Source organism: Symphodus melops (assembly GCF_947650265.1).
Source record: "Symphodus melops genome assembly, chromosome: 7".
Classification (NCBI taxonomy): Eukaryota; Metazoa; Chordata; class Actinopteri; order Labriformes; family Labridae; genus Symphodus; species Symphodus melops.
In genome coordinates this window covers 22,037,475-22,052,123 of record NC_136697.1, presented here as the reverse complement: position 1 = coordinate 22,052,123, position 14,649 = coordinate 22,037,475, and the positions used below count along the sequence as shown (strand labels likewise).

Genomic DNA, 14,649 nt, shown 5'->3' with positions numbered 1-14,649 from the left:
TCAAAGTAGCTCTCTGCAAAAATAAAATTGGTGAAGTCAAGCTGGCCACATGGCCTGAAGGAGAATAATTTTAAAGAAGTTATGAACCAGCGTCAGTGCAAAATTCACTGTTTTAAGACACGTCTGTTAAAGTAGCCGTGCATAATCAAGTGCTGATGTTCAGTTTACTATGATTATTGGAGCACTGCATTATTGTATTGCTGTACAATCTGTGGGAAACCTAACAATTAGACTATAACTTATTACATCAGTTAATTGGGCTCAATGAGCATGTTATGATTTAACGTTTAAAATTATATTTAGATGATAATGCATGTTTTGCATCTATTCTGTGGTGGGAAGAAAACAAACGTCTTTATTGCTGATGTGCCTTTTCTTCTTTAGTTAAAGAAAAGAAACAAAATGTTTGACATTTATTTTAAAGTTCTTAAAAATATATATATATTTTTTTACTCCCAAATGCGTCAATATTATATTTCAACAGGTTTACAATACAGACACTTTATGTTAGGTTTAGGCATTTCAGATATTAAAGATTGCCTTACTGTCAAAAGATTTGGTTTATTTTTACGCAGAGGCTTCAACCTTTAATCTTAGAGGGGGGTCAACAGCTCTTACCCGTATTTAAAACCACTGACTTAATATGTGAAGCATCTTATTGGAAACTGATGACAGGTTTAAAAAACATGAATGTTGATAAATGATTTTCCTCCAACATGATTAGATAATGAAGATTTTTTTTAAAGATACAATAACTAATGCCACAATGAAGCAGGCAAAGTCACACATTAAGAAGGAACAGGTGTGTTTACTCTCCACCCTCCTTGGCTAATAGTGACTCATCATTTGCACAAATCTCCAACACATGTTATTAATACACTTCTTTTTTCCTTTTTTTTTTTTTTTTACTAAAGGAGCCATCTGTGCACCCAAGGGTCTCCATTTATGTCTAGCAATTATTTTACAACAATAGATTCCTATCTTTAGATGTACACTAATAAGATCCTCATATGTGACATAACAAGGAGCCCCCCTGCAGCCACGATGAGTGATGTGGCGGCCCCTGGTGGGAAAATGTAAAGGTCTTTGTGTTGGCAGCTGATGGCAAGCAGCTGAGACCAGACAGCTATATTTAAACATTCATAATGTTCCTGTTAGTAAGCATTTAAATGCAGTCAACATATTTTTAGTCACACTATCGTTGCTCATTTGACTATTGAAATACAAGTTTGAAGTATCATTTTCTGTTGCTCACTTTGTTATACAGCTGTGCAAACATTCACGTTTCATACTGATGATTCTGAATACATCAGAATATACAACAAGAGAGTCGCCATTTCTCACCATAACTAAAAAATCTCCAAATCACGTCATGTGGAAATATTTATTTTTTAAAATTCAAGTTCAATGACTTCACTTGTCAGTTTCTTAAAATACACACGTGACGATCCACATCATTCAGCCAGTTTCCTCTTGATACCTGTACACACATTTAAAGGAAGCCTCTAAATTGAGGCTGGTTTTTTTTAATTCATGATAAAATAAACATGGCTGGCAGTTAAAAAAAAAATCTCAGTAATAAAGCTGTTTCAATTCAAATAAAAGCGAGAAAACGAACATGTCTGGCACTGCAATGTTTCCCCAGGATAACAGATTTTTTTTGGCAACTGTAGACTCATTTACTACCAAATAATTGCACTAACAAAATGTGACTGTAGCAAAGGCGCACAAACTTAACATGTTATGAACAACCCAGACAGTCTTTCACTTATATCAGCCTGGCAGCATGCATGGTGTTTATAAAAAACACCACATAGCTCAAAAATAGAGATTGCACATCCCCCATCATGGGGCCCATCTGTGGACTGTCAGAACTGTCCTTGTGTGTTTGTGTGTGTGTGTGTGTGTGTGTGTGTAAGTGCAAGTGTGTTTAGTAACGAGCTCTGTCATGTGCTTGTGTCATTTTTCCTAGGTTGGTAAATGCCGTTTCAGGACGTCCTTGGCGTTGCCGGGTAAGTTGTCGGGAAAGTTCACGTCAAACTCCACCACCAGATCTCCTCTCTGTTCGGGGTTTTTGGGCAAGGGGAGACCCTGCCCGGTGACAGTCTTTCTCATGCCGGGCTTAACGACATCCGTGATCTTCATGTTGCAAGTCTTCCCATCTATCGTTGACACGGTAACCGAGCATCCGCACAACGACTGAAGACACAAAAGGCAAGGAAATCAGAGTGAGATTCTGGAGAACATCAACCCACACATGGTCTGCTGTGTGCAAAAATAACACAAGGATCTGTTTGTGCAGTATAGTGCTGGGTGATATCTGTGAGTTGATAGCATGGTATTGCATGGTGTTCTTCGTATATCTATATATTGCACAAGCTCCAGAATATTCTTGTTTAATTTATAACAACCCAACAGACATTCAGTACAGCCTATTGCAGTATGGTCCACAGCCATAAGCAGTAAGCTTACTTAAGCTGATATAGCTCAAGTAGACATTGTGCTGGTTGCTTGAGTTGTTGCAAAATGGTTTCTTTAACTAATGCAAACAAACCAACCCTCTGAATGTCTAGAGTTTTAACTCTTAAATACAGTACCTTCCGAGCCTGTGCTACTTGGAAAACAGTGATTTTGGTACCACTGGTCCAAACATGTCTGAGTTTGCTCAGCTGTCGTGATGGAGACGACTCAGCTGTCATCAGGTGACAACAGGTGGTCCAAATCTCTCTCTCTCTCTCTCTCTGCAGCAATGGAATTGAGTTTTGACTGAAATCCTTCAACTTTCTCTTTTATATTTTCTCTTTTCAGGTCTTTCCAATGAAGACTGTTTGGTGCTGCGGAAAGCTCGAGAACAGCTAGTTTTAAAGATTTTAAATCTTTGTATTTAAAATCTGAGATGAGGTTCTGAGCTTTATTTCTGAGAGTAGGAGGAACTATACAAGTACATCTTGAGGGGGGTGTGTGTGTGCTTGTGTGTGTGTGTGTGTGTGTGTGTGTGTGTGTGTGTGCGTGTGTGTGTGTGTTTGAGAGAGAGAGAGAGGGGGTGGGTGCCGCCTCCCTGCCCACCATGTGACCAGCTCCTATTTTCTTAATGTTGATGATCAGGATTACATAAGTGCACAGCCAAAAGTGTGTAGTTCAGTACTATGTTCATTCAGTACAGCTGTACATTCAGAGGAAACAGCTACAGAGGTAGTCTACCTACAGCTTATTGATTGTGAACAGCTTTTTGGAGCACCAGAGCTTAAAAGCAGCACTTTAAACCTAAATGTGAGCTTGTACTGGCTCTGCCCTATGTGTGACTAATACATCCACCAGACTCTATTAATACTGAAACACTCAGAGTGTGAGTCAAAATAGAAAATGCCTCACCTGTCGCAAGCTCACACGTACAGGATAGACAATGTTCGAGCCCTCTCGCCTAAAGTGTGGATGGGGTTTATCCTTGATGACAAAAACAATGTCAGCAGGAATCGTACTCGGTGACTCATCTCCTTCCCGTGGAAATGTGATCTTGGTTCCCTCCTTCCAACCCCGCTTGATCTCAATTGTGAGAATCTTGTCCTCTGTGCGCATGGTCCTGCCGTCTGGATTTAGCCTTTTGCGAGAGATTTTCATCCTCTTGGTGCAACCGTGGAAGACCTCCTCCAGGGAGACCCTCAGTTCATGAATGATGGCTGGGTCCTGCTTCCGGCGCTGAGGGCCCCCGGGGCCGATGTGCCCGTCCCGAGGGAATCCGTTGAGGTTGAAGTTGGTGAAGGAGCCAAAGGGGTCGTTTCCATCCACATCCATGTCCTCGTCATCTCTGCCATTTGCTTTACGCCCAAAGAACATTTCGAAGGGGTTTGAACCCCCGAAGAAAGTGGCAAAGGTGGCATGAGGGTCCCCGTGGAAGGTGTAAGTGAAAGTGCTGCCTTGTCCATCAGCAGTGGGCCCATTTCCTCCCTTGAGACCTGAAGGGCAACAGTAATGATTCATGACTCATCTTAACATTCAGCAGCAGAATAGCTTTCTGTCACAAGTATTGCCTACTTTGCCACTATAACTTATCCAATTCTAATACAGAATAATTTCTCATGTAACATTTGTTTTAAAGATAACCATCTTCAGAGGATTTCATTTTCTAAAGTATGAGAGAGTGTGGAGACATTACTTTTTGCAGTTAAAATATTTGTAGAATTAGCCTTCATCAACCAACAATCAAAAATAAGCTGGAGGGCTCACCTGAGGACAACCAAATGATAAAATGAAGACCAGAATACCTGATTGTTTAAAAATAATCTGTAGTCGCTGTCAGAGTCACTAAAAAAATTCAGTGTTTTGTCTGAAATTAATTCAGTCACGACAGCCCACCGTCTGGTTTCAGAGCACCATAGCAACCTTTATTATCATATTGCCTGACTTTATAAATGATCCCAATGAGTTCCCAAAAGGTGTTTAGTAAAATGAAAAGCCTATTAAGGGACATGGTCCATATCACAAGCTCTGATGGGTCAGTTTGAGTTCTGATTATCTTTATTATCACAGTGTCATTAAACAGCTGTCTTTAGAAACACTGAATTATTTTGTGTACTAATATTTAGACCTCCAAATAAAAACAGTTACTACTACCCAAATATTGAATTATTGAAAGTGAGAGAGTTTAAAATCTGATATCACAAATGTAGAAAAAAAAGAAAAGAAAAATTGTGATTCAAGTAAGGTCTCTGAAGAGATCCCTGTGAACTATGGTGATCTAAAGTATTAAAGTGGGGCATGTTATAGTTTTTAAGGGATCATTGTGAATTGAGTTCTTTAGAAACTCTGACACTTTTCACACGTAAATCATATTTTAAGAGGAATAACAATTAATAATCTACTCAAGGTTTGAATTACAATTCGGATTTCTATCTATCTATCTATCTATCTATCTATCTATCTATCTATCTATCTATCTATCTATCTATCTATCTATCTATCTATCTGTCTGTCTGTCTGTCTGTCTGTCTGTCTGTCTGTCTGTCTGTCATCTATCTATGATGATGCTACTCATGTTTGACACATTTAGCCCCCTTAACCATTAACAGTAGTAACATTCATGTAACTGCTTCTGTGGTCTTTGCTTTTAGCCCTTTATACATATCTGAGCTGAATATTTCTAAATCTAACTTAATTAAATTGACATAGTGCTTACATGACAGCTCTGACAAAATCAAATGCCATTTTATCTTTATCCAACACCCACAGTTTAATCTAAATAGGTGGTGCAAATTGTTATATGGTAATAGATGCTTCTAACTGCAGATAAAGCGGTCATAACTGATATTAAATGTACAGAACAGTGAGTCTGTGATCTACTGAACAGCTGTTTTCTCGGCCTCCTTCTGGTAACAGTGAGTGACTTGAATTAAAGCCAGCTGGATTTTACACCCAACCATCCATGCGCAATAGCACATTTATAACGGTGCGTTCAAGGAGGATTTAGAGCCGAACACGAGGTAATTAAACGACAATAATCCAGACATTACCTTCCTCTCCATACTGATCGTAAACTTCTCTTTTCTTCGGATCACTGAGGACTTCATAAGCCTCTGCAATTTCCTTAAATTTCTCCTCGGCGGCTGCAGACTTGTTTTTGTCCGGGTGCCATTTCAGCGCCTGTTTTCTGTAAGCTTTCTTTATGTCCTCCTCTGTGGCTCCTTTAGAGATGCCCAGCGTTTTGTAGTAGTCTTTGCCCATTTTCTAAGGTATCCCCGAAGATAAATTATGAATACAAAAAAAAAAGAATAGAATAGCCCTTAGAGGAGGGGAACTGGATGGGTCTGGTCGACGGCTGGTTGTCACAGCTTCAGTCCGGACTGATGAAGAGTAAGAAGCCGCAGACAGATACACAGTGCAGGATGAAAACCATTTAGAGGCGGTTCGTCAACACAGTGGACCTTCTGCTATTTATCCGTGACTGGATGACCCTCTTTAAATAGATTCAGCTCCCTCTCCAGCATCCACAGCGCCAACGTCAAATCCAAGTCAGCTAAATGAATCTAGTTCCTGTGAGCTCAGCCTCTGCTGCTGGTGAAATACACGAGCTTTGAGGGAAGGTATCTTATGTTGGAAGGCAGTGAGGAGGAAGTGTTCAGATTTTTGACTTGCTTAAAGTAGATGAGACCATAGGGAGATTGTTCAGATTTCCCCCCATAACTCACGGATTACATTTGATGCACATTTACTCTTTAGTTGATATAACACGTCTGAATGTGCACACTGATTTATGAACGTCTTGTAAGTAATCAGGATCAGAGATGATTTGATGTAATGAAAGAAGTCAATGTATTACAATTCCACCAATAAGGGGTGCTTTGTAGCAGGTAACAGGAGTTCAGGTGAACTGAAACAGCCTAATCTTACCTCTGTATCGCAAATTAAAAATGTCTGAAAGCAATCACATCTCTGCCGTCATATTTTATAATTGTATCGAGGTTTCAAATAATTTCAGATATGAAATCAAAGCAAAAAAATCTGGTTTTGCAGATAATATGCTAGTATATTGATGACTGGATTTTGATATAGGCTATTCAAAAGGAGTCGAAATTATATTTTACTCAAATAGATTGATGAGCTGACGAGTCAAGGGCAGTCTCTTTATTGAAATGGTATAAGATAAACATATTGACAGAATAACACACATCAGGTGGAGATATCATTCATTACATTTTTATAAAGAGTTACAAACAACACATGTGTTCATTGAATGGAAAATAGCGTTATGGCTTTCTGAAATTAGTCATATTCATGTATTGATCTAAAAGAAGGGTGATTCAGATGTTTGAGGATGAGCTGATGCTGCATTCTTTTGCTTTTTCACATGGGTCTATGATGTATTTATTATGGACGTGCTGAATTTGAGTAGCTGGGTTTTTAAAAATCTAGAAAATTGGGTTAGTTATTCTCAGAGTATATTCAGTCAAAGGACAGAGGGTTCTGCCAAAGTCTGACACTCTATCAGAAGACAGCAAACATTATAAACACACAATCTGAGAGTTTGTCTTGTGTCCCCATGCAGCTGCAGCTTCTTAAGGAAATAAGAGTCTCTGTTAGAGTTCCTGAATATTTTGAGGGATGACATCAATTACATATACTTTTTTTATATAGTTGTTTTGAATGCAACGTAAACACATTTGGGAAGCTGTCAGTTAACTGTGTTAAAGTAATTTGAGTTGAGAAGTTGAAGTCTCCAAGAATAAATGTAAATAACTGTTTTACATTGTTTTACCCCTCTACTGTTAGATAGTTAACATTAATCAAATGTATTAATATTTTCATCACTTCGCCTATTGTGATGCATTTCTTAAATGGCCACCAGAGGCGCTGTATAGTAATACTGTATAATAATTTGCATGATAATAATGATCAAAAAGACAAATACTATTTTTCAATATGTGATAGATTGATAAATATTTTTTTCATGGTAGCCTATTGTCGAATGTACAAGTTGATGTTTTAATCTTATGTGTATGTTTTTTTTTACCATACTACTACATTATTATTTTTTTTTCTATCACCTGGATTTATCGTGTTTTTGACACTTTCACAACAAATCACAAACACTGCTGTTTTTATGCGTAATCTCCAAATTTCCCTTTTTCCTTCAGTATTTAAACCCTCATTCTGTCTGTATAATCTTTAGCAGCGGCTCTCTTGCGGCCACAGCGCCCCCTGCTGTTCCACAGAGAAATTGTTGCCCTTTGCGCTAATGTTAGAACCGTTAGAACCGTTAGAACCGCTTGCACTGCAGTTGTTCTGTTTTCTGCCAATGAGTCAGCGTCAGAGCTGCATATCAATAACCCCTGATTGTTATCTAAGCAATCGTTTACTCATTAAAACACACTTAAGTGCAGCAGGCAGGCTGCATTTTTTGCTGCATAGATTTTGGAGCTGACGCTGATGTGTGTGAATCATGGATCAGTTTCGTGGTTTATTTGTTAAATTGGACCAAAACAAGGATGGATTCATATCTGTATCGGAGCTGCACAATGAAATGAGAAAGCATGGGATCCTTTCAGCTGATGGCAAGGTCCAGGTAAGAGTGTTCATATTTGTTTTATAATGTACTGTGTAATAGTTTATTTTCATTCATGCTAATGGATTAGTCCTGCTCCTCCTTTAGAGTATCATTGACTCTTATGACAAAGACAAAGATGGCCTGTTGGATTATAAAGAGTTCCTCGGCTACATGATGGACAGGGAGAGGAAATGGAAAATTTACTTTCATGAGCTGGACAAGAACAAATGTGGTGAGTATCACATGCCTTACTTATTGAAACATGTTCATAAATCTCATGGACACATTATTAGATACCATCATGTCGTAAAATATTAATCTCCATTAAAGTTATCTATTTTGTCTATTTTCTACTGATCCTACCTGGACATTATCTTGATAAACTACCTCAAATGCCAATTGTCTCACCACAAAAAGCATTTTCAAGGTCAGACAGGTAAGGCAACTATATGCAAAAGATTTGTTTATGGTACACAGAAGACAAAACACTGCACTGTGTGACCCTTGCACCATTTGAGTTAACTATATGACTTCCCAGAAATAAAACTTGAAGAGCAGTGCCCATATTTGTTTGTAATTTTGTGCATTTCTTCTCTGATCAGGGGTGATTGACCAGGAGGACATCATAAGTTTGTTTAAGGAGTTAGGAGTGGTCATATCAAAGCCGAATGCAAAACAAATTATTCAAATGTAAGATTTCTTTTGCCCACTCAACTGTACCCTTTTGGTTTATTGCTTTATTAAACACACACTCTCACTCACCTTTAAACATGCACATGCACCTTTAGCAGCTGAGATCAGATTAGTTCAAAACATGTGGTGTTATAAAGATGATTGCATCAATAACATTTACGTTTCTATGTTTAATAAGTTATTAGAGGTTGCTTCATATTATAAATGTTTACTTAACTATTACTTTTTACAAATCAGTCATACTTAAGTAGTTTTCAGCTGGTCATAAAACAGACTGAAATGAATACTGATGACTCTTCACGCTCTACAAAAACATTTAAGAACATTATGATTTAGATTTCTTTATTTTTGTTAATAAGGCCTGAAATGGCTGCATGGGGGTAGATAGATAGATAGATAGATAGATAGATAGATACTTTATTGATCCCGAGGGAAATTCAGGGCATCCAGTAGCAGTATACAGACAGGCAGGACACAAGACATTGGTTACAATACACACCCGCAGTCCCCCCTCCCCTCTCTATACAATAATCCCCCAAACAAGATTTAGCAGACCCTATGTGACTAGAGTAAAGGTTAAACCTGTGCAGTTGGCATTAGCATTAGACTTAAAACTTATATAGTATAATGTACCTAACCTGTGAGGAGAGAAAAACATGTGTGATGTTTAAAAGAGACCTGTAGACAGTTAAAGAGCCTTGGAAAACAAGGGCTGACCTTCTAGAAACTAGTAACATGTACAGAGGTCTTTGAGCTTATGCCAGAGGTGTGAGTACAGTCGTTAAACAGTCAATGCAGGAATGCAGTTTGGGCTTAGCCACATGAAGGAGCAGTGATTAGCATTAAGTGTCCAAAACAATAAGGTGAAACCAGGAGTGTTTAGGGTGATTGCCATTTAAGTACCCACAGATCTACACCTACAGATCTAAATAAAATGACTTTAAAAGATGAAGTTCAAATTTTGTGAAAGGTGTGAGTGTTCAAATTAAACCAGGAGAATTTTTTTTTTTTAAGAAACCCTACCTTTACAGGACAGGATGAGCATAGAGATAAAAGTTACCACGTTGTCCACAGGGGGCGCCAAAATCAACACTTACCAAAAGGTCCTAACATGAGCACTTTTAAGGGTTGTGTTTCTTACCAAATGGCCATGAAGCCTTTGGTCAAAGGAAAAGAAAAAAGTTTGTAGCTCACAGGCTGAAAAGTCAAAGGAGGATTTAATGTGGATTCTGTTTTATAATAGATTATGAATACCTTACTAGAAACTGAATCTGAAATCATTATCCTTCCAAGTTTTCCTTTTTGTGAATTGATACTAATAAATCAGATGGATAAATAAGATGACACAGTTTGTTGACAAATTACAAATCTGCTCATTATGCTCAGAACATGTTTAAACAAACTATTACTTTCTGCCTCTGTTGAATGTGAACTAAAGGATGGATAAGGACAGCTCGATGACTGTTGACTGGGGTGAATTCCTGCATCACGTTATCCTCAACCCTGTGGACAACATCGGGGAGCTGGTGTCGTCATGGAAACACAGTCTGGTAAGATCATCTGGAATAATCACACTAATTTCTGCTCATAATTTAGCAAGGCAGAGGTGTAAGCACAAGCTGTGACACATGGAGTGTCTACTTGAGTGTGAGTAATGATTGAAGGATGACAAATGTTCATTTTGTCTGTATGCAGGTTTTTGATGTGGGTGAGAGCCGTGCAATGCCCATCGAGTTCTCTGAAGAGGCGTCTGGTTTTGGGGCCTGGAGGACGTTTGTTCTAGCAGCAGGACTGGCCGATGCTGTATCTAGAAGTGTGACTGCACCCATTGACCGCCTTAAGACCCAACTTCAGGTCAGCCACTCACCAGGCACTTTTGTGTGATTCATCAATGTTTTTTTAGGAAAACAATGAAGTAATAAATCGAAGAAAAAAGAAAACCACATGCTGGATAGTATGGGGTTCAGGGTCATAAAAAGTAATGATGCATTTAGAATGAAAGAGTTCAAAATATTTTACCCATGTAGCAATGTGAGCTAAAAAAAATCAGCTTCAATCATAGGTGAGAATTAGCTCCCTGGGTAAACATGTACACGACTGGCACCAGTCACAAAAGGCCTTTTTGTAGAGTTCCTTTTTAACATGAACACCTGTGTGGTTGGATTCGTTTGATTTAAAATAATATAAGAAAATCTCCATTCAGACAGGGGCTTTTGTGAGGAGTCTGCATGTTCTCTGTGTCTGTGTGGGTTCTCTCAGGGTACAGTACATCAGCTTCCTCCCACAATCTAAAAACACGCACCCTGGGTTAACTGGTGAGTCAGAATTGGCTGAAGGTGTGAATGTGAGTGGGACTGGTTATTTGTCTCTGTATGTTAGCCCTCTGATTGACTGGTGCCCAGATCAGGGTATACTCTGCCTCCCACCCATGACAGCAGGGAGTCTCCAGTTCCCCCATGATCCCAAACAGGATAAGCTGTATAGATAATGGATAGATGACTGGATGATCTGATGAAGAAACAAACACTTTAACATTTCTGACATAAAACTCCTTTTGGGTTCTTTAAATTAGCCTTAATTGATAAAAACCACAGACAAAAATACATCCAACACAGGGGCACTGGTGGCGCAGTGGCAGTGCACGTGTCCCCCATGTATTGGGGCAATGGTCCTCGTGCGGGTCCAGGTTTGCGCCCGGTCTGTGGTTCCCTTCCTGCACATCTATCCCCACTCGCTCTGCCTGGTTTCTGACTCTATCCACTGTCCTCCTCTATAATAAAAAGATTAAAAATGGCCAACATAAATGTTTAAAAAAAAATACATGCCACACTAAATACAGTATATAACACTACTTGTTTCATTCTTCTGCTATAGTTCAGGTTGAATTCATTATTATTTGCTGACAAGCAAATAAGCAGGTTGTCCTTAAAGCTGAGCCTAAGCTGTTACATATACAGCACTGTGCTTAAAGGACAAAACTGGGTTTTAATTTCACATTTAGTCACTTTCCTTTGCATCTGATTTGATATTTTTAAGTGGTTTAGAGTTTTCCTTTATTTTTTCTTTATTAAAAAGCAAACCCAAAGTAAAGAATAAAACTTAAACCTGGGGTGTCTTTATGTTAACAATACATTACCTGAAGATATTTTATTGTCCAAGGCCAAAAATAGCCTGTCCAATGATCTTGTGTTTCTTATACCTCCTCATACGAAATATCTTCTTACTGATACTGGAAGATCAGTGAACTTACTGTGTGACATTTTCTCATCATAGGGGCCTCACCAGTAATCATCAAAAAAAGTCTTTCACAAGGCCTCAAATTGTCAATAAAGCTGCCTTTAAAATGGATTGACATAGAAGTATTTTCTGTGTGCAGGTTCATGGATCCAAGGCATTCTCTCAAGGCTTTCAGGAGATGAGGGCAGGTGGTCTGCGTTCGATGTGGCAAGGAAACGCAGTCAATGTGCTGAAAGGAACACCACAGTCCACCCTGCAGTGTCTAATCTACACTCAGGTGAGCTACAGTGACAGGGCAAGACTCTGTGCTGTGAATTATTGATGCAGCAGTGTCTTGTTTCTACTCTTCAAGCACACTGACAGCATCTCCGCTCTGTCCAGATGAAGGTGTACACCCAGAATAGAACTCAGCAGACTCTGACAGTGCAGCAGCGTTTCGGTTTGGGCTGTGTGTCCGGTGCTGTTGCTCACGCTGCCTTCTACCCTCTAGAGGTATCAAAGATCAGTGGCAGGCCTGAGTGCTTTCACATTTATGTCCTGTCCTCTATTTTGTCATAGCTTTCTTAAAATATATAAATTATTACACATATAAAAAAAACAGTGTGTGTGTGTGTGATAGAATGATTATAAGGCTTTGTTTTAATGCATGTTTGCTTTGGGCTTCCGTAGGCTACATCAAAAGTGTAAACAATCATAAAATCGTTGAGATATGGGGTGAAATCACGTGCACTTAAATATTGAATTATACATGAAAGTAATAACTGAGAAACAGTAACCCAAAGCAGTTCTATAAAATAATGACGTTTCAGACATTAAAACTAAATCTGATATGATTGCATCAATTAAAAAATTAAATTCTGAGGCCAACAGATTTAAACAGTCCAATCAATTATGATCTCCTTTATTTGCAGCAAATACCTCCCTATACAGTCAGAGTCATGGTCGTATCCATACCATATTCTTCCATTAGTACCTGTTTAGAATAAAGCTCCTCCTTTTAGTTGTTACACATTTTTAAAAAAAGGAAGTACCGATACTAATTGTTTTCATATTTCTGTCACCTCTCCCACACAGGTGCTGAAGGTGAGGTTGAACCTCCAACAAGCTGGCACCTACAATGGTGTTGTGGCATGTGCCCGTTCTATTTACAGACATGAGTCCATGTCCTCTTTTTACAGAGGATTCAAGCCCAGCATCCTCTGCATGATACCCTACGCAGGTGTGGAGTGTGCGGTTCATCAGGTGACACAGAAGAGCAGTCAAAGATGCACAACATCTTTTTTGTAAAGTATACTCTCTCTGACTTTTCTTCCCCCCATTGCAGTCAATTATGAATTGGGCAAAGAGTGATCCTGCCTACAGCAGTGACTCCAAACTGTTCTTCTTCAATTTTGTGGCCTTTGCTTCAGGACAAATGACTAGTTACCCGCTGGCAGTGATCCGAACTCAGCAGCAAGCACAAGGTAAAGAAACACCTTAAATCATTTGAAACAACTTGAGATGTTTTACTAATCACTATATGCCTTGTTTTCCAGCATTCAGCTCAGATTTACGGCCAGCTAAAGGAGTGTTACCAGGACTCATTGGGATATATGAAAGAAATGGAGTTAGAGGATATTATAACGGGATGGGAGCCAGCTTTGTCAGGGCTATTCCATGTGCTTTGATAAACTACACTTTAACTCGAAAATTTGAAAGTCTATTTTCTTCATTTCAGTCTTGAGATGAAGTGAAGAGGTTGCTTTATTTGAGTGCGGATCTATTGCTTTTATAACTTTTTAACTTTGTTTCGGAAAACTGTGAAACTAATATTTATTTGACCTGACTTTAGCAATATAACTAGAATCTTCTTCATTGGTTGAAATTGCCTGGGTAACGTCTGTGAGACATTATTTATGTATCTGTGACTCAACCCTTAACACAGTTCGCTGAACAGTTTTCCACTGAAACATGGTGTACATAGTGCCTACTTGAAACTGGGCTGTGTGAAACAGGACGAAATGTGAACAAATATGTGCAATAAAATTGTATTTCATTACAGAGTTCAGACATCTTCATTTCCTTACATTACTAAAAAGCATTTATGACTTTATTTATTTGAGCTGAACTTGACTTTTATCAGAGGAGAGCAAGCATTTTGTGTTTATTATTTTGTTCCTTTTTTTACAAGTCGGTGTTGATTTCAATCGCTGTGAATCTTTCTGCTAATCTCAGTTCATAGTAGGGCATCTTAGTTTGGGGATATCATAACTTTACAAGACTCCCATATATGAAATTAAAATGTGTAAAAAAACCCCATTAACAACATACATTAAAACATAACATACAGAGGAATGCTTTTCAGGTTAAAACCGCAATAATAAATGCAAATCATTACAAATGACAACTTATTAAACAACCAGCTGATAAACAAGAAAAAAATCATTTTAGTAGGGAAAGGATTACATTACATATACTACCAATTAAAGTGCAGTGGACTTTATGATTAAAACATCATAACACATTGGGTTCATGCTTCAAAGAGGAACAATGTTCAGTCCTATACAGCATTTACCTTTTTAATTAACACTACAGAAAAACATTTACATGATGACATGACTTGTAGGTTTCAAATGTGTACTTTCAAGGATTTTTACATGACAAATATATTACTGACAGAGTAATATATGTATTGTCATATA

The 14,649-nt window shown here is 38.4% G+C and overlaps 2 protein-coding genes across 2 annotated transcripts; one reads left to right on the top strand and one right to left on the bottom strand.

The window, feature by feature from the left end:
* Positions 1-436: 436 nt before the first annotated feature.
* Positions 437-6,040, bottom strand: dnajb4 (DnaJ heat shock protein family (Hsp40) member B4). Its single transcript, XM_079347933.1, has 3 exons — positions 5,508-6,040; positions 3,373-3,953; positions 437-2,199 (listed from the first exon to the last, which is right to left on the bottom strand). The coding sequence occupies exons 1-3, from the start codon at positions 5,716-5,718 to the stop codon at positions 1,969-1,971; spliced, it is 1,023 nt and encodes a 340-aa protein (XP_079204059.1). The 5' UTR covers positions 5,719-6,040; the 3' UTR covers positions 437-1,968.
* A 1,715-nt stretch (positions 6,041-7,755) lies between these two features.
* slc25a24l (solute carrier family 25 member 24, like) lies at positions 7,756-14,008 on the top strand. Its single transcript, XM_079348893.1, has 10 exons — positions 7,756-8,056; positions 8,144-8,270; positions 8,641-8,728; positions 10,170-10,281; positions 10,427-10,585; positions 12,108-12,245; positions 12,350-12,460; positions 13,043-13,210; positions 13,293-13,431; positions 13,504-14,008. Exons 1-10 carry the CDS (start codon positions 7,934-7,936, stop codon positions 13,689-13,691), a joined length of 1,353 nt encoding a protein of 450 aa, XP_079205019.1. The 5' UTR covers positions 7,756-7,933; the 3' UTR covers positions 13,692-14,008.
* Positions 14,009-14,649: the final 641 nt, after the last annotated feature.

What these genes read in the sequence shown, in the direction of transcription:
- slc25a24l (XM_079348893.1), top strand. Translation starts at nt 7,934, where the DNA reads ATGGATCAGTTTCGTGGTTTATTTGTTAAATTGGACCAAAACAAGGAT. An exon ending in GCAAAACAAATTATTCAAAT is followed by an intron (nt 8,729 to 10,169) that starts GTAAGATTTCTT and finishes TGTGAACTAAAG; the next exon opens with GATGGATAAGGACAGCTCGA. An exon ending in GCCTTAAGACCCAACTTCAG is followed by an intron (nt 10,586 to 12,107) that starts GTCAGCCACTCA and finishes TTCTGTGTGCAG; the next exon opens with GTTCATGGATCCAAGGCATT.
- dnajb4 (XM_079347933.1), bottom strand. Translation starts at nt 5,718, where the DNA reads ATGGGCAAAGACTACTACAAAACGCTGGGCATCTCTAAAGGAGCCACA. An exon ending in CGATCAGTATGGAGAGGAAG is followed by an intron (nt 3,954 to 5,507) that starts GTAATGTCTGGA and finishes GTTGCCCTTCAG; the next exon opens with GTCTCAAGGGAGGAAATGGG. An exon ending in TACGTGTGAGCTTGCGACAG is followed by an intron (nt 2,200 to 3,372) that starts GTGAGGCATTTT and finishes TTGTGTCTTCAG; the next exon opens with TCGTTGTGCGGATGCTCGGT.